The sequence below is a fragment of the Corvus cornix genome, chromosome 1 (assembly GCF_000738735.6).
Source record: "Corvus cornix cornix isolate S_Up_H32 chromosome 1, ASM73873v5, whole genome shotgun sequence".
NCBI lineage: Eukaryota > Metazoa > Chordata > Aves > Passeriformes > Corvidae > Corvus > Corvus cornix.
This window is the reverse complement of record NC_046332.1, coordinates 44,593,241-44,612,753: the sequence shown is the minus strand read 5'-3', so window position 1 is coordinate 44,612,753 and position 19,513 is coordinate 44,593,241. Positions and strand designations below refer to the sequence as shown.

The 19,513-nt window shown below is 42.0% G+C and overlaps 1 protein-coding gene across 6 annotated transcripts; it reads left to right on the top strand.

The window, feature by feature from the left end:
• The first annotated feature begins 4,814 nt into the window (after positions 1-4,814).
• Positions 4,815-18,434, top strand: GJA3 (gap junction protein alpha 3). 6 transcript variants are annotated; one of them, XM_039564900.1, is made up of 4 exons: positions 4,815-5,021; positions 6,461-6,538; positions 6,771-6,855; positions 11,806-18,434. In XM_039564900.1, exon 4 carries the CDS (start codon positions 11,823-11,825, stop codon positions 13,356-13,358), a length of 1,536 nt encoding a protein of 511 aa, XP_039420834.1. In that variant the 5' UTR covers positions 4,815-5,021; positions 6,461-6,538; positions 6,771-6,855; positions 11,806-11,822; the 3' UTR covers positions 13,359-18,434. The 6 variants fall into 6 exon arrangements, with proteins under 6 accessions (XP_039420834.1, XP_039420844.1, XP_039420814.1 ...); XM_039564910.1 differs by having other exon boundaries at positions 6,754-6,844; XM_039564880.1 differs by having other exon boundaries at positions 6,754-6,855.
• The last annotated feature ends 1,079 nt before the right edge of the window (positions 18,435-19,513 follow it).

Sequence of the window (19,513 nt, the reverse complement as noted above, 5' to 3'; positions counted from 1 at the left end):
TTGAAACTGTTCTTGCTATGTTTATCCAGTTGTTTTCATTCTCCTTTTATTAAAATAAAACGGGTGAGATGTTGGGGTCTCCCCCCCTGCCATGGAGCCCTGGGAGAGGGCCCCTGGGGGGGAGGCACGGGGTTTCCCTGCCCCTGGTCAGCCTCATTCCCCATTGCTTGGTTTGTGTTCCCCTGCGTGGGCAAGGACCCTCGGGTCCCGTGATTGAGCAGTTCCTCAGCAGAGCCCCGGCCATGTGGCTGGAGAAATAAACATCTCTGAAACATCTACCACGAATCTGTCCATATATACTTCTTCTCCACGGGACTCCTGGTTTGATATATGCATGTTACAGTAATCCCCGCTGTAACAGTGAACTATTTGAACTCTGCATTTTAAATTTGTTTTCTTCAGCTCAGATTTCTGCCAGACTTGTGGCAGCAATCAATGTGTTTCAAACACCAATATTTTTATTTCATATTTCTGTCTGCAGTGTCAGAAAAAAAATAGCATAACACCATGACAGAAGGATAGCAGGCATAATTCCTCTTAGGATTCTGCATGTCCTGTGTCTCTCTTTTTGAGTCTTCCTCCTAACAGATGCCTGGCTTGTGCAGTTATAGGTCTTCCTTTGCTACACCTTACATGGAGCTTTTGTTTTCATGAAGATGACTGGAAAGCATCTCACTGTTACGTATCCCAGAACAATCAGACTTTTCCTTTGTTCTTGTATTAGAAGACTTCCCACATTTCCAAAGAAAAGAACCAGAAAGGACCAGAGGAAGTTGGTTCTGGTGGGTGAAACACCAGCCTAGAGTCCCAGTGCTATTCTCAGAACCATATAATCTAGGACGAAATATTTAGTCTTCCTGTGCCTTCATTCCTAAAAACTAGAACTCTCAGTGTTGTCCTAAAAATTAGGAATAATAATACTTCCCGACACCAGTTCTTACGCTGCGTTCTCTGATGTGCTTGGCAGTAATGTCGAACAGAACAGAACACTAATCACTAACTGGTACAATAATAAAATAGGAGATCAAACTACAACTTCAGTCTTTTTATCGCCATGATATTTATTATTTAATTAATTCTAAAGTCCTTTGATTCATCCATGTAGAAAACAACCAGTGATTTTAATCTCACTTCAAGCTGTGCCTCTGGAGCTAGCAGTACCCTTTCCCAGCATTTAAATATCTTTAGTGCCATCTTCTGTAGGGCAGCAGCATGTCAAGTGCAATTCTCTTTATTGACATACCATACAGTGCCACAATGAGCTGAACTGACGGCATTTGTAGCTCTTTCTTTAGGCTGACTGCGTGGACAGAACTGCTGTCAGCACTGCTGAGCCATGTGTCACTTTGGCATGGCTTGTTTATGACTGATGACATGTACCACAGTTTAGGGGTCTTTCCACTAGACTGTGCTTGGATGCACAGTTATGTAAGAGTGATCCTCTTTTGTCTTTCAAAATAGATGTTTAAATTAGAACTAGCAAGGGGTAAAACGCTGTTTTGGATCAATATTGATCTGAAAAAATCCATTTTTCTTATTGGGCAGCATCTCAGGTTCAGACTAAGATCAATCAAGAAATATCTCCTTAACTTACGAGATCTTTTTATCATTTCACAAAGCTTGGTGTCTATTTTTTTTTCCTTTCCATGTACCTTGTCATGAAAACCCGATTCATCTAATCTTAAAAATACCTGCCTGACTGCTCTGTCTCCCCACTTCTTGAATTCACTTTGTTTCTGTGCCAGCCAAATAATGTACTGCTAAATATCTGTCTACATGTGGAACAGGGGTTGTCACCTGTGTGGAGGTTTGGATGGAAGACAAAAGATGGTACTAAAGAAGATAATTAATCCCTCTCTGGAGACATTCAAAACCCAGTTGGACACGTTCCTGTGTAACCTGCTGTAGGTGACCCTGCTTTGGCAGGGATGTTGGACTGGATGATCTCCAGAGGTCCCTTCCAACCCTAGCCATTCTGTGATTCTGTGTTAATTAAAAGGCTGAAAATTTTGTAAGTGTGCATTTTAATGTAAAAATTTAAATGTCACCTTGTGTGCTGCTGTCTAGTGTTAATGAGGGAGGGAAAACATAATGAGGACTAGCAGTGCTGTGCAGCTTTAAAGATAAGTGAGGAAACTAACAGGATGGCTCTTCCATTGAAATCCTTCTGTCAGAAAGTCCACATGAAGAGACACCATTAACTAAATCTGAGCCTATCTTCTTTCTGAATAAAATCCTCAGAGAGACAAGTCCTGCTTTTTCTCTTTCCCCATTGTTTGGCTACGGAACCTCCTGTTAGTGTATGATTAACAAGTAGCCCTCCATATGTCCTCAACATGTTTTCATGCTTGGGCTTTCACCAGTACATAATTGGTTCTTTACTTTTAAAGCTGCTTTCTTCAAGTTTTCCTCATGGATTTTGCATCCTTGCCTGTCCCATTTTCTACAAATGATCCAGAGGGTTTTGCTGACAGACCAAACCTCTTCTTGTATGAACCCAGAAGGGAATTCTTGGAAAGGAAATTGTTAGCTGATGGGTGTAGTCCTGTGGCAGGCAGGGACTGCATCAGCTTCTCCTTGTTTGAAATGTAAAGGATTCTACCATAAAAACCTTCTGTAGCACTACTAAAAGGATGCTCTAGAATTGCCTGCCCCCTGAGTAAGAATATTTTTCTTAAAAAAACAGGTGTCAAGGCCGGTCTGTACAGATAGTGGGAAATACCACTTGAAACTTAGAGAGAGTGAAAAAGCCATCAGAGAAACACCAGTGCTTCATGCTATCAAAACTTTTGTACAGATGGTTGAAAATGAGAGATCTCTGTCTAGTTCTCCCTAAAATCAAACCTCCTGCACTTCAACTGACATTATGAGCTGAGAAACTTCACTGCACAAGGGAAGCTCTAATTTTAGGAGTTACTGGGGCTGCTGGGATTCCATCCTGTACCCTAACATGGCCTCTCATGCCCCACTGGCTTCAGGATCAACCCTTTGATACTACTACACTTACAATCATGGCAGCACTGTGTTTCAGATATATCACCCATCTCTGAACAGTCATTTGTCCTTGTGCCACCTCAAGTGCTTAGGGTCAACAGTGATCTTCCTCTCTAGTGCTTTCAGCTGAAATATTTATAGGGACCAATCAAGCATTGCAAGAATACAAGAACATGGGCATGGTCGGATTCAGTTTCTCAACAGTCCTCTGCTACACACAGCCCCTCAAAGAGTCTCAAAATTGTATGGATTTTTTTTTTTTTTACTAAATAAAGCCTTAAGAATGACTGGTGTGGTTCTGGTTCCAGCTCTTTGTAGAGTGGCTATCAAGAGAAACTCATATGTTACTGCTGAATAGTTGTTGAGTCATCATACCACTTTAAGTCATTCTTCCATGGAATCATAGGATGGCTTGGGTTAGAAGGAACCTGAAAGATAGTTCCAACTCCCCCTGCCAAGGGCCGGGGCACCTTCTACTAGACCAGATTGCTCAAAGCCTTATCAAACCTGGCCTTGAACACTTCTGGAGATGTGTCATCTGCAACTTTTCTGGGAAGCCTGTTCCCAGGACTCACCACCCTCACACTAAAGAGTTTCTTCCTAATACCTAATCTAAATCTACCCTCTTTCAGTTCAGAGCGATTCCCCCTTGACCAGTCACTACCTGCTCTTGTAACAAGTTCCTCTCTGGCTTTCTTGTAGGTCCCTTTAGGAACTGGAAAGCTGCTGTATGGTCTCCTTATAGCCCCCTTTTCTCCAGGCTGAACAGCCCCAACTCTTCAGCCTGTCTTCATAGGAGAGGTGCTCCAGCCCCCTGATCATCTTCATGGCCCTCCTCTGGACTCACTCCAACAGGTCCACATCCTTCTTATGTTGGGGCCCCCTGAGTTGGACGCAGCACTCCAGCTGGGGTCTCATGAGAGCAGAATAGTAGGGGAGAATCACCTCCCTGGACCTGCTTTGATCAGAACCACGTCCCACTCTGCTTTAGATGCTGCCCAGGCTGTGTGGCTGTTCTTCTTTCTCTGGGGCAACACTACAGAACACACAAAAACCTAACCAAAACATACATGATAGTAATATTTTTGAGTACTGATGCTGAAAATGTCAAGAGCTGCTTTTAGATAATAACTTTCGGAACAGTGACAACTGATCTGTGGTTTGGGGGTTTTGGGGTTTTTTTCCCAACAGTTCTGCGCACAATAGCCTGACAGCTAATCCTGACTGAGGAGGGTGTGAGGGAAAGAAAAAAGGGGATGGCAACCCTTTGGGGCTCTTCATGCAGGAAGCACAGGCAGCCACCTGCGAGACTTATCTGCTCTCAGAGAGAAAACTCTCCTTGTGGTGAAGACCTTGTTCGGTTGTTTTGCTCAGGTGTCTCTGACACCTCACGGAGGGCCGTGCATTCGGCGGCAGGGGCGAGGCGCCCTCTGAGCGCGGGGCCGCAGCCGCAGCCCGGCCACAGCGCGCCCCGCGGGCGGCGGCACCGAGCGGGCGGCGGCTCCCGCGGCGCTGCCTCCGCCGCAGCCCGGCGGGGCGGGGAGGGGTTTCTCACGCTTCTATCCTCAGCGGGGAAGAAACTCTTTTATTTCCCAGGAAATCCCGCGGAGGTGGGATGGGTCATCTGCACAGTGACAAACATTTCAAAATCCACGCAGAGACTCCGCTTGGAACCTCGCGGGGTGTGGAGAGGGGCTGCCGGCCCGTCCCGCGTGAAGCCGCGGCGAGAGGCGGGGAGGGGAGGGGAGGGGAGGGGAGAGAGGGAGGGCCGGGTGCCCGGTGCCTTGCGGGGCGGCCGCCAGAGGTGCGGGCGGGGGAGCGCGGGCAGCCACAGGCAGGGCGCAGGGCAGGGCGCTGGGCACGGGCTCCCGGCGCCGCCCGCCCCGCCCCGCCGCTTCTGCCACAGCCCCAGCAAAGTTTGGGGGCGCCTCTTCCTCCCGCTTAAACGACCTGTGCGCCATCGCCGCCCGGACTCTTCCGAACGAGTCGCTCCTTTGCTGCTTAAAAAAGCCTTCCTCCCGCCAAGCGTAAGTAGAGCGAGCCTGGGCTGCGCCGCTCGGCTCCAGGCAGGGACGCGCCGCCCGGCGCAGGGGACGCGGCCGCGGGCACGCTCCGAGCCGGCGCTGGGGGCGGGAGCCTGCCCGGGGCCGCTGCCCGCTTGCCGTGTCCCCCGGCCGTGGGATGGGCGCCGGGGAAGGGCAGGGCGGGGCCGAGCCTGGTCATCCTGCTGAGGAGGAGTCGAGGCAGGAGCCCTACTGCTCTGAATACCTTTCTGAGGGACCCTGGCACTCTGTTCCTGCCCCACCGGGGGCACCTGTCTGCAGGCAGCGGCGCTCGCAGATGGGACGGTAACTGAGCCTGGTGTGGCAGGGAGAAGTGTCCAAACGTCACCAAATACTTCAGAAGATGCAGTGGAGGACAAAGCAACAAGTATTTATATCCAGGATTGTTGTTTAGGGGCATGTAATATCTTCTTAGAAGTTGCCACTAACATGTGAACATTGATGTGCATTTCAAGCCAGTTTTGTACTCGGAGTAAAGTTAAGTCTTAAATATAAAGCAGAGCCAGAATTTCTTTCAGCGTTGTAAGTGGTGCCACACAGAATGATGGAGTTCACGAGCATAACCCAAGATGGTTCCGGGGTTCCTTGAGGTGAGCTCTAAGTTATCTGGCCCATACAAGCACTTTCTACTGATAGTAGAAAAGGCCGGGTAGCCTCCCTGCATTGAGCAGACTTTTACCTCACTCTGTCCACGTCTTTGGTCTGAGAGTTATCAAAATGTGCCAGTTACTCACTTGTTCACTTAGGACTCACAAGTGATGCAAAGGATTGAGATGAATAAATATTCTTCGGAAGGTATGAAGCTTGATTAAGTAAAAACTTGCCAATGTTATAACCAAAAAACTTGTTTCATTTGTGTCTTTTTTTTCCTGTAGGCAAAAAGTACTTGGGTTCATTGCTGATGCACTGAAGAAATCATATAAGCCTAGCATGTTATTAGGAATCCTTAGTGTGTTTGGTCTTTAAGACACTGACATAGATATGAAGAATAAATTGAACTGAGTAGCTAGAGATACTAGAGGTATTTAAATTTACCCTTAAGGTAAATTTAAAGGGAAATGAAAGAATCCTACTAGAACATTTTAGAATTAAACTAGAAAAAATTTAAATGGTTTTCATAGTACAAAAGTGTACTTTAAGAAGTTTGAACAGGGTCTCCCTTGCAGTTACTGTAACTTGCCTGAAGTCCTCTCAGATGGATACTCAAATGTTGGAGTCCCTGGTTCTCTGCAGTGAAAAAGGGTCTTGAGTGTTTGAATGCCAGAAAGGCTCTTCTTTCCTTTTTACATCTGGGGCGGGGGGCGGGACACTCCTCACTGTGCAGTTTTTAGATCTGTGTGGCTGATGATATGTGGGCACCTGACAGCTCTGTCTCATTCATGCTTCACTCACTCGGGATGTAGGACTGTTGCCCTCATGCTCCACGGCTGTTCCGCAGTCCCCCGGTAGCTCCACACCCTTCACGCCTTTTGGCTTTACTGGTAAGTCACTGTCTTTTCATTCCCATGTAGAGCTCTAAGTGGCATTTGAGTATTCTGGGGGACAAACGGGGTTGCTTTTTGTTCCTGTTTTTCTCCTGTGGCTAACAAATCAGGGCAGGGGTTTGTTCCAGCAGGGAAGAGAGGAGTTTCACAGGTGGGGTGTAGCTCTCCTCCTGGGCTCAGCCCTGCACTCCTCGCGCTTTTCCTTTACTCAGGCCAAACTTTCACTCAGAGGTCAAGTGGAGTCAAGAAGAAGTCAAAAGAAGTTTTGCCTGGGATTTAAGGAGGAGGCTCCATAGCAGTAAAGTAAGTTCAAGGTAATAACAAGATCAGTCAAGGAATTAATTTTTAACAAGTGTTTAAAATATAACAAGAGTGGTGATAGATGTGTCTGAAAGTATGACACTGGGAGCATGAAGAAAAGTATTTTTAAAATCCTCGTTTAAACAAGTTTATAAAATGAACTGTGAAACCTCTATTGTGTTTTATGAAACACTCACCGTTGTGTTTCATATATTTGGACATGTCCAAATACCATTAAGTTTCACTGGAAATTATAGTAGCTTATTCTGTGCCAGCATATATGCCAGTTTGTCTGGAATTACATGGTCACGCTACAGACTTTTCTGCAGGATGACTGCTTTTGTCTGATTTAAATTAGAGTTAAGAACCTGGTACTAGAGGAGATGCCCGATTGTTTGGTGTAAAAACAAATAAAATATTGCAAGTTGTTTTAACAGCTTTTTTTTGCCATACTGCTTTATAAAATGTAGATAATTTAGAAGAAAAAAAAATCTAAATCCCAAGTTTTTAGACTGTCCAGAGAAATCAAAGGAAATGTGGGCTGAATTTAAGAAATTATATTCAGACAAGGATATCTGTTAGGTTTCTAAATATTTGTTTTGGGACATTTTTAGGAGGTACCAGTATAATGAAATTGTAAATATGTCAAGTGTCATAATCTCGTAATGTATTTAACACAGCTGTGTACTTATTTGTGTGCATATGTGTATATAAATACATAAACATATACATGTTTGAGTAAAATTATAAATAATAAAATGTCGAATTTTGCACACCTAATACATAGTGATGAACTTCTTCAAGTGATGTCATCTGAAATAAAAATAACTGGCAAATTTGTGTTACATTATAATTATTCCTCTCCTGCAGAGGGATTGATGTGACATTGCAGCTTCTAAAGTTTATTCTCGCTTGCCTGTTCTCTTTGTCACGTGCAAAGTGTGTTTGTGCATGTACTAAACTAGTGATTAATAACACAATATTGATTCTTAAATGCCATGCCAATTTTTATGAATGTCCGTTTTTCAGTGTTGGTCTCAGAGGAATGACTTTCTAATACAAGAAACACAATACAATTCAATACACCAAATAATATTCAATACACCAAATAATACAAGACTCAAGTTCTTATTAAATGATACAAAGTTAATGAAGTCCTTGCTTTTCCTACCGTTGAATTAGATTGTTTTCTGAGACAGATTCTCTGTCATTCCCTTGTGGGTATTCATGGACATAATGAAATGCAGATAAAGATGTTTCATTTCTTAATCTGCATTTTTTTCCAAGCACAAAAAGAAAAAATGTCTCCTTTCACAATCCATATTGAAGATTAGGTCTTAATAGTTGCCTGTCTCTGTATTTCGGCAGCACTGAAAGTAATACTATATAGTTGAAGTTTATGTAAAACTACAAAAGCAAGCTTGGGATTATTCTCAATTAAAATATTGAGTTGTGGCTGTTTAAATTTAGATATAGGTATTGTTGAACTCAATAGTGAAAAATCAAATATTCTGAGAGCTTTGTGAACCTTTTGTTTTCATTTGATGTAATTTAAACATTATTGTATCAAGGCACCCCTTTACAATTATTGGTCTGATTTTTGGATGAGTTACATTTGCCTTAAGAATTGTTCACTGAAGAATGTATTGACATTGAAGAAAGACACAGGACCTGGATTTCTGGGAACTCTCCAGCCAGTGGAGATGTGTAACTTTGCATTGCCCTTGGAAATTATGTCCTTCCAGTATTTATGTACTATGGACAAGACACGTTTCTGGTGAAGGCAACAGTTGCTGCAATTCATACCAAGATGTACACTGAGGTTTTTCACCTCTGTGAAGTTAAGATGCTGTGAAGTATCTGCTCACAGCTTAAACACCTTCTCTTTGTGTGCAGGATGATTTTGCACACTCTGATATACAGAAATAAATCTTCTAACTAATGTAAGCATTAGAATAACTTTTTTATGTGTATCCTTTGAGAAGTGCATTGTGTCATGTCTCTGGTGTCCTGAATTATCTCAGCCTGGGCATTGCTGACCTGTAGTAAAAAGAAAAAAATTCTTGAGTAGTATTAGTGAATGGAGAATGATTCAGAATAAGTTAGATGGATATATTATTTGTCATCTTTAAGTTTTACAGATTGTTATTGTTCTTCTGCTAATCACTAGATAAATCCTCAGAAAAGCACAAAATATCCTGTTTTTATTGTAGCCATCATTGCCTATTGATCTCTGTAAGGGATGCACAACAGTGTGCCTGTAGGGGACAAAAATTGGTACCTTACAAGTGCAGGGCTTATCGTTTTTCAGGAGGGCAGACCAACTTCATTCTTTTTATGCAACAGAAGGTAATATCAGTTTTTATAAAAAACCAGTATGTGGCCTTTGTGGCATTGGATACAAGGGTAAGAAAATGGGACATGAGTGCTGAATTCAAGAAGATTTAATGGTCTATCTTTTTGCTGGTTAATAAACTTTCTATTACAAGTATTAGTAACAAAAGAACAAACCATAACTTTGACTGCTGAGCTGCCTATTTTGTTTGATCTGAATGGAAAATAAAGTGAGGCAGAGAGTATTGAACTGAGAGGCACAGAATAATGTCAAGAATAGCAGAGAAAGGAAATACTGAACTTAGGTTTGTGCTAAACTTCTTTAATCCATCAAATATCACATTGTTCATTTTGCTTTTCCTCCATTTTCCCACTCATAATAAGAACATGCCCAAACAACAGTTTAGTTCTGTTCAAACCTGGAACTAAACTGGGTATATCTTCAAATGGTTTTGAGTAAAAAACCCCACAAAATTAACTCATTATTCCCTTAAAAATTTTTATTTGTCAAGATTAAAATTACTTAACCATCCAAAATATTTTAAACATTATAAAATCAAGATTGATGATTAAATTTTAAAATAATATAAACATATTAAGACTACAAAAATACCATAAAAATTTATTCAGCTTTGGGCTACTGTTTTAAGAGGAGAAAAAATACATTCTTCAAAAAGAATCTGAATATATGTTAAAAATGTTTCAGGACTGTGAACATACATACACAAAATCAATATCTCATTTTTAGTATCATTGTTTGCAGTTTATCATGTTATGTTGGAAAAAGAATTCACTTACATTAAAGGGAATGTGGTTTTGAAGAATATCAAATACGTATTTTTAGGGGGAGGTTTTGTTCAATTAACTTTGTGGGATAAAAAAGTGAATTAGTATTCCAGGATTTGCAAAACTGCAAAATACTAACAGATGTGTTATTGCTTTTTGTGTGAAAGCATACTAGTCTGCAGTTCGAGGTATTTCATTGCCTCACAGTAAAATCAAGTTATAAATAAGTGCCTTAAATAAGTTTAATTTCTTTAATTGCCTTAATTAAAAGCCTGAAAGAAGCTCAGAACAGACTTTGGAAATACTTCTTTTGGAAAAACAGTGACATAATTGCTGGAAATTACACTCATATAATGATGAGAATAGTATACTTTTTTAGGTGTAAATTCTTAGCTGTGGTGATGAACACCTTTTCTTTTTCTTGGGAATTGTAAGACACCCAGGTGTTTGGATAAGAAGTATAGGTATAGTAAGAAGTAATTAAGTTATATTTATAAAATATTCTAAGATTTTTAAACAAGAAGATAACTGCCTTTCTCATAGTGGTTTTTTTGTATGCAAATTGTTAGAGCTGAATTACAATACAAGTATTTCTGAAGGTATTGAAGTTACTGAAAGCAAAGTTTTTTATTTTGTTTTCGGTTGAAGGTTGACATATAAAACATAGGAGTTTATCAGGAGAATGAAATGTACTTCTTACATATATTCCAGTATTCTTACATATAATCCAGTTAGGAACAGGCCCAGGATAACAGAAGTGATACCAGCAGATTTCTTCTGTTTCTCAATTGGAGGAAACTTGTGAGGAATCTGATATTAAAAAAAGTCTTGCATTTTAAGCCTTTCCAAATCAGCAATTGTGTCTCTGCCTAGAATTGGACTTGGGAGGCCCATCATACATGAATTGGTGGAAGCTGCTGAGAATATATGCCAGTTGTTTGTCACAGAAGTAAGGTCATAGGATGTACTTTTATTTTTTTCCAGGAAAATCTCTGTATATAGTTGCCGAAGTGACCTTGAGTTTGTTGTTTTGGTTTTTGTTTTGTTTTAATGATGTTGCAGTAGGTATGATTCAGTAACACCAGCTGCCAGGACAGTAGGGGAAATGGCATAGAAACCTTTTCACCGTTTGTCTCAGAATTTCTCATTCTTCCCAATATTTCAAGTTATTAAAATGTCTGGATTTTATTAGAAAGAAACAAATTTGAACATGATTAGGCTTTGAGAACATGCTTGTTGAGTCGTACAGATTCCAAAATTAAACTCTAAATTCCATAGGTTTTGAGTAATTATTTTTCTGTGTTTGTACAGTTCAAAAATAGCAGAGGCCTGAGACATTACTAACGTTCTGAATGCTGGAATAAATAAGTTCTGGTAACAATAAAATTATTAGAGTTAGGCAAACTTCACATCACACTCTGGATACCAGTGCAGTTGCGTTAATAGTAAGATTATTCTGTTTATTTGATCTGATTTCTACCTGTTCTTTTCTAAATATGAGCAGGAGCAGTTAGAGCCATCTCAGACAGAGGAAGTAATGTTTTTTAAAATATTTAAATCTTGTAGAAATTCTAACTTATGAATCCTTCTTGCCAGTTGTGTATAGGCACTTAAGCCTGTATGGGCTCTGCGAGAGCACTAAACATCTCCCTTCTGTGCTCACCAAAGCCTGTGATTGCATGGTCCTGGGGTTATCTAGTTCTTAATGTATGTGTGCAATATTCTGCAAAAGCAAGTGCCCTTAAGAAATATCATTTGTTGAGGATCAATCTGTTCTGCCCCAGTGTTGTGTAATTATAAGATGATTTAACGTTGCTCTAATTGCTCTGATGTTCTTATTGTAGGTTAGAAATCTGAAACAATGGGTGACTGGAGCTTTCTGGGGAGACTGTTAGAGAATGCGCAGGAGCACTCCACGGTTATTGGCAAAGTTTGGCTGACGGTACTGTTTATCTTCAGGATCCTGGTGCTGGGGGCTGCTGCTGAGGAGGTCTGGGGAGACGAGCAGTCGGACTTTACATGCAACACTCAGCAACCTGGTTGCGAAAATGTTTGCTATGACAAAGCCTTCCCCATTTCTCACATCCGCTTCTGGGTGCTGCAGATCATTTTTGTCTCCACTCCAACCCTCATCTACCTGGGCCATGTCCTGCACATTGTACGCATGGAGGAGAAGAGGAAAGAGAAAGAGGAGCTGAAAAAGAAGGGAAGTGGCAAAGATGGCAACTACCCAGTAGCAGCAGCATCTGGCAGTGGTGGTGGAGGAGGCAGCAATAACGTCAAAGATCCTGTTGTCAAAAGGGGGAAAGAGAAGCTCCCAATCCGTGATGAACGTGGTAGAATCCGTATGGGGGGTGCCTTGCTCCGTACCTATGTCTTCAATATCATATTCAAGACACTGTTTGAGGTGGGCTTCATTGTGGGCCAGTACTTCCTATATGGCTTCGAGCTAAAGCCAGTCTACCAGTGCAGCCGCTCACCTTGTCCACACACTGTGGACTGCTTCATCTCAAGGCCCACGGAGAAGACCATCTTCATCATCTTCATGTTGGTGGTGGCCTCAGTCTCCCTGCTGCTGAACATGCTTGAGATATATCACTTGGGGTGGAAGAAGCTTAAGCAGGGCATGACAAGCCAGTACATCCTTGAGATGCCTGTTGCAACAATGACACCAGTTATGGTAACGGGGGAATCCAAACCTGTTTCCCTGCCACCACCAGCACCACCTGTGGTGGTCACAACTGCCACGCCGGCCCCTGTTCTGCCTGACACCCGTGCTGTCACACCACTACTGACCCCAGTGACCATGGCATCATACTATGCTACAGCTGCTCCAAGACCACGGCCCCCCTCCAACATGACATCCATGGCAAGCTACCCTCCTGCTCCACAAATTCCTGAGGAGAGGCACCGTGCTGTGACTCCCACACCCATCTCGACTCCCGTCACCATCCCAACCCCCATGCCCACGCCCACACCAGCCGTCATCAACTACTTCAACAGCAGCAGCCGTGCCCTGACGTCCGAGCAGAACTGGGTCAACGTGGCAGCTGAGCAGCAGGGGAAGGTTTCCTCCAGCTCAGCAGGTTCCTCTACCCCCAGTAGTGTCCGGCATCCCCTTCCCGAGCAGGAAGAGCCACTGGAGCAGCTACTCCCACCCCCAGCTGTGCTGCCCATTGCTGCAGCCAACAGCGGCAGCAGCACCAGCCTGAGCGGGGCGAGCGGCAGTAGGTGGGATGTGGAGGGCGAGGTGGAGCTGTCGGGGGCACGGCCCGTCTCGGCTGCCTGCACCACGGTGGAGATGCACGAGCCACCACTGCTTGTAGACACGCGGCGCTTGAGCAGGGCCAGTAAGTCGAGCAGCTGCAGAGCCCGGTCAGATGACCTGGCTGTGTAGGGCGGTCGCCCCTGCTCGGGGGAGCAGGTGGTGGAAGGCAGAGTGGGCAGGGGAGCTGCCCGGGGAGGCCAGGCCTGGCGTGGGTGAGAAGGCCTGGGCTTCAAACTTAGACGCTTGCTGTTTTTGCACTCTGTGAGTTGTAGTGGGGAAAATTATCAACATTTTCTAATAGGTCAGGGGTGACCGAAGCGCAGCCTGTGGGCCAGGAGACCAGTCCCACTTTCCTTCACGTTCATGGCAGATCCCTCAAGGGCAGCCATAGGGGAGGCCTGCACAGATAGCAGGTGGTGATGGTAGCTGGCAGTGTGCCCTGAGGCTGCCTTTCATCCGAGAAAAATGTTAATATCCCTAGTGCCCATGCACCTTGCTGTCATCTCCCTCTTGCCCTTGCCTTCACTTCCACTCGTCCACAGAAGCTCTACATGAGCAGATGCAATGACTTACTTTCTTCCTCTTGAATCTTACGTAGCCCTATGGCAAACATCAGGGTGGTATATTGCCTATTGGCATCTGTTGTCTCTACGGACCAACTTGCCATATTAAAGGTAACTCAGTTTCTTCCATATAATATGACTTAGTGAAGCCTTTGTGCTCACGGCAAGTCACCAATGTGCTCCTCGGCCAGGCAAAGTTTAGGGAACCCCTGGAGTAGATTTTTGAGGTTCTTCTTTCCATAATTTTTTTTTTTTTTACTCTTGACCTGTTAGGAAGTGTTCGGTTTGACCTTCTATCCAGTGTTTGCCAGCCATGATCACACCATGTTTATAAGCCTGCAAATATGTTTGAGCATGTTTGATTATAATTTTAGCTGACTTCTAAAATTGCTTACAGGAGGACAGGAATTTAAACCACACCTTGGAAATTATTACACAGAACAATTTCTCTTCAGAAAGCAAGGATTATGATGTCAATACACTGTGGCCCCATATATTGCCCGTGGACAATTAGGATGAAGTACAGCTCTGCATTTTAGACTATTAGATATCAGCTTAAGTTTGTTGGAAAAATGCTTTTTAGAAGTAAACTTGAGTGCTTATTTTCAAGTATTTGAACATTTTAAGAATAATCTGTAGGTTTAAAGTTACTTGACTGTGTATTTAATAATTTTAGTTTGATCTTTGATCTTACAAGAAAATGTAAGAGGAAAGAAACTTACTAATGGTGAAATTCCCAAAGCAACATTATTTCCTGTTGTGTACTCTTTAACATCAATCTGTAGCGTCCTCAGGTCAGTGAAAACAGATAATATTGTATTGCAGAAAAGGTGGCTAAAATACCTGGTCAACGTGGTGGCTGAAGGGTCTTTTCCAATCCCACTGAAGTCACTTGCAGGATTTCCATTCAATTTAACAAGAAGCAAGATTTGGGAATGGATCTTGCAGGCCTTACTCAAGCAAAACTAACATTCACATGAAGTTTAGGCAGCCAGATGAAATTTAGATTTTGGGCCTTAGAAAAGACATTGAAATCCTCCTTTTGAAAAATGTGTGTTTCCCTTAAAAATGGGTGAAGGAAAATACTGGTTTGTTTTTTTTTTTTTTGAAGGTGCAGCTTTTCTTACAACAGGCTCTGTCCTTTATTTCCTCCTTAACAAGATGTTAGTCAGAATTCTGCATGCCTGATAAGGCTCAGGAGAGTTTTGGTACAAAAGGAATACAGAATTAGGCCCAGCTTCTGTTCTAAGCAGAATCCAAAAGAACTGAAGCTTGGAGTCAGTCCTGTTGCTGCTATAGATCAAAGGTACTGTAACTGGAAAAGAGCAGTCAAACACACTGGGATATCCCTTTGTGTCTTTGAAGTGTTTGGCCTGGCAGTGCAGTCCTTACTCAGGCAAAGCAGGATCACGCTGTAGCAAGTAGTTAACATTGCCAGTTATTTCTGCTGTTATATGTTTTCCTGAGCATGCTTATTTTATTCAACAGCCAAAATATATTCCCACCACTCAAGATTAAACATTTTTACTGCTTTCTGAGTAGTCACAAAGAGCTTCTCATGATCAGAAGCACTGTTCTGCAGCCTTTGGGCATGTTGTCTCATGATTTCCTTGTCCTGCTTGTGTTGAACCAGGTGAGGAGAAGTCCTTCCGCTGCCATGGATCTTAAGGGCAGGCACTGCATTAAAAATCAATGTGTAGTGGTACAATAAAGATATTTATTAGTAGGTATTCAGCTTCAGGCATGCTCTCATGGATTTTCTGTGTTACAAGCCATAAAAACCCTTTCTGCAAGAAAGCTAAAAGCCAAGTTTTGCTCTCTGTTGTATCCATGCAGCTGTGCTGAACATAGACTAAACTTGATGAAGTTGCCTAGGTGTAAACAAAGGCAAAGATTAAGATTCAAAATTTTTAGATTTACTAGCATCTATAATAGCAGTTCTTAAAGTTTTGATAAATGCCAGTTAACTATATTGCTGAAATAATGCAATATATGCATCTCTGTATTTTAGTACATCAGAGTTTATAGGCTACATTTTCCTTCCTTCTATGCTTCTGAAGAATGACGTCAAAGTCTTTCTGGAGTGTGTTTATATAAACCAGGCCTCCTGGAATGTGTGCTTTTTTATATCAGTTCCTGAGAGCAAAACTGATGTTGTTTGATGGGGCTCTGCATCTTGCAGCCCTTACTTTAGTACTACCCTCACGGAGTGTGTCCTGCAGGATTGCATCCATACTGTATATAAAAAACAGTAACAGAGATAGATTTAACTTAGGATCAACTGAGACCTAGTCTGACCTTTTCAAGTTAATGTGTGCGGTTAGACCTACAGAGAGTTCAGATGCTTTAGTGGAACATATGGTATTTTCAGCTAGAGTAACTTCTGGAAAGCTCTAAAAGATGATTTTTCCTGTTAGGTGAAGCTCGGGGGGAGAAATGTAACTCTATTGCAACCCCTAAGAGAAGTCTGAGAGAGCAGCCTCTGCATCCAGGCAGTCCTGGCCTGAGAAAGCAAAGCTACAACTCACAGGTTGCGCTTTTAAGATCAGCTTAAGTTCCATCACGTAACTATGCAGCGTCAAGCCTCTTCATTACCTGCAGTTTCATTTGGAGTCCAGTAACTGTCTCTTCATTTAAGCCCAGGTAACTGTTTTGGCAGAATTCCTCAGTGCTTACAACTGCTTGTAGTTGCCGGATCACATCTGGATTCAGATTTGTTGAAAGAAAAATCTAATTGGTGTGGCCAGTTTTGAGGACTTTACTCGTGAATTATCACTGAATTCAACATCCTGTGAGTCGAGTGCTGAATTCTATGCAGAATTCAGCAGTTCTAGAAAATATGTGCAAACACCCACTGATTTGCAGAATAGAGTCTGTTGGCAAAAATTATCCTCTAATTTCCGAGTTGTTGACTCTTTCACATCAATTAATTACAAAGTTTCATGGGAGTTGGTAGCAAGTGATACCCTGGTTTAGTATATGGCTGTTCAGGCCACAATTCTGAAAGACCTCAGGTGCACAGCTAAGATGAAACCTGTAGGTAAGTTATCACAAAAGCAGAAGTCAGAACAGAATCATGCCTGATACTAAGCAGACTGAGTAAAACCCCCCCACATTTTTGCTCTTTGAGTAATTGTCGGAAAACTTGTTCTCTCTTACCTGAAGTTAAAAAATATGCTGAAAAAATAAAACTGAAAAAAGAAAACTGAAAAAAGATACTCTTTGAACAAGTTACCAGGTGTATGATGTACTACTCTTTTTGCAGTATATTTGTCATTCAACAAGGCATTTAGAGCTAATTAAATGTTTGACATTTTGCAGCTCTTAATATTATTTTCTGGTATGAGTACATAAGTGTAGGGTCAGTAAAATAATAAAAGCAAGCTTTAAAAATCAGATCACTATTTAGGTCCTTTTTTGGTTAGTCATGGGACTGCCTCCTCAACTGCTACAAACTGTTGTATTCCACTGAGTTCATTTGGTGACATCAGTCTGCAGGAGCAGAGTGTTGAGCCCCCGGGTGTTTTTGTTTCCTACAGACACTAACACCATGGATTTGAACAGGCTGGGTTTTTTTTAATTCCAGATGTTTTACTTTGATTTTTATTGTGAAAAGTGTGCCTTGTAATTTTGATTTTCGGAAGTTTACATTCAGCTTTTGATTTCAGATTGCACATTTGGATGAAATAAACTGCTTTCTAAGTTTACATTTGTATAAGAAGTAAAAGAATGACTCTGCCAATGTGTTAAACTTAAAAGAGAAATGTCTTACTATAACACAGGAACTCTTCAGACATAAGGCAGTACCATTAAATTTAACCTGGTCACTGATCCATAGTATCAACTTTCTCTGTTGGATATATAGGGAGCACACCATGGAAAAAAATATTTTTCATCATGAACTCAATTATTACCAAATAAAATAAGGTTCATTATTGTTCATATGCCTTCATGTGTGTTTAGAGCACAGTAACTAGCTGTGACATGTGTCCCCTATGAGCAAAACTTGCAGCCTGGTTTAAAATTCCGAACAAAGTATTTGTGGATAAACACTGCACTGTTACACTGTAGAAAATTTTACAAAAAATAAATGTTTTTCTTTCTAGGCAAAAATATGGTCTAAGCCTGGAAATACAATTTCATGCAAGTTATTTTAACTTTTGCAAATAAGACCATTAATGGCAATGGGACTATTTGCATAAACTAAAACCACTGATGTGATAAAGAAATTGTAGATTTGCATTTTAAGTTTGCTGTAAGATGCCAATCTAATTCTGGAATTTTTAGTTCTTGAAGAGTTATGCAAGATGCGTGAGCATATTTTAAGGTGGAGAATACATTGCTATTTGCATTGCCACTATTTCTCACAGTTAAAGGGTTCTAAAGCATGAGAAAGCTTACTCAGAACTTTCTTGTTGCTTTCTGGATGTTTGTCTTTTACATGACAGAATCTGACAACAAACATAACAAGTTTTCCGCGCAGTCAGGAACTTGTAGTAGCAATAAAACCAGCAAACAGTTAACAGTACTGTCTTCAGAGAAGTGCCTTGTATATTAAATTCTGCAAGAAGCAAGTTGATGTAAACGTTAATTTACCTCATATGTTTACAAAATTGTGACTAAATAAACTTTTTGTACCACAGCATTGTCTCTTCTAGATTAAATTTTCATGGTTGTGTAGATGGTCTTTTAAAATACTAATGTGATGGAACAGTTAGCTCCCTCCTGTTATTCACTTACACTGCTGCTTTCCTTCATCATATGAAGCACTCACTGAATTGCACCTCATGGAAAACTGGATGTTAAAACCTGTTTCTGTGCAGAACTCCCAGTAGCTTCAAAGGAAGTTCACAGCCCAGAGGATACATGGGAACAAGACCCAGTTAAGCATGTGCAAGGGTGAAATGCTAACTACCTGGACATCAGTGGGAGGTCTGCTTCTGCCTTCTGCCAAATACAGGTTTCACTTTTGGCTCCTGCTTTGACACAGGAGTCACTGTTCATCTTGTCGAGCATGGCATTGGCAGCGACTCCCACCTTTCCCCCCAGTGCTGACTCACTAGCTTTCATTTATCCATCAAGCTGCCGTGCCATGAGATTGTTACCTATGAATGCATGAAGGATTTTAGCGTAGGGAAAATGTGTCCTTACAACGTGGGTTGTCCACTACATTTGAAATTTGCTGATTTGGCCCTTATAGGAACATTCACAGTTTAGCATGCAGAAGTGTAACTCAATTCTGTACTGCAAATGTACAATGTAGTAAACGCAAGTTAGTCTGAACATTGTATAGTCCCATGAGGAGGCCAGGGCCAAATTTCTGTGAAGTTTTACTTGTGGAAAGCAGCAACGTGGGCAAGACTAAGTGTGTCTTCCAGAAGTGCTAAGTATGAAGGCTTTGTAGAACTTTATTTTATCTGCAGCACTTATATGGACCTGGCAGGTCATAGTTTCTGCTCTGTAGTACTGAGTGCTGCTCTCTCCGGAGAGTACAGTCAAGCATATTTTTTTGGTGCCTCCTTGTGCTCAGGCAGAGCTGTCTCTGCTTTACATGATGTATCCATATGGTAAACCAGACTGTTCACTATCTCTGGTGACTGGGCAGAAGTAAAGCAAGCTGACAGGTGTATAATATGGGTAGTACTAATGTGCTTAGCAGTAGTAATAAGCTAAGGAAGTGCATAAAGTGGCCTGGTAATACCAGCTGATAACTCACTTGCC

What these genes read in the sequence shown, in the direction of transcription:
- GJA3 (XM_039564916.1), top strand. Translation starts at nt 11,823, where the DNA reads ATGGGTGACTGGAGCTTTCTGGGGAGACTGTTAGAGAATGCGCAGGAG.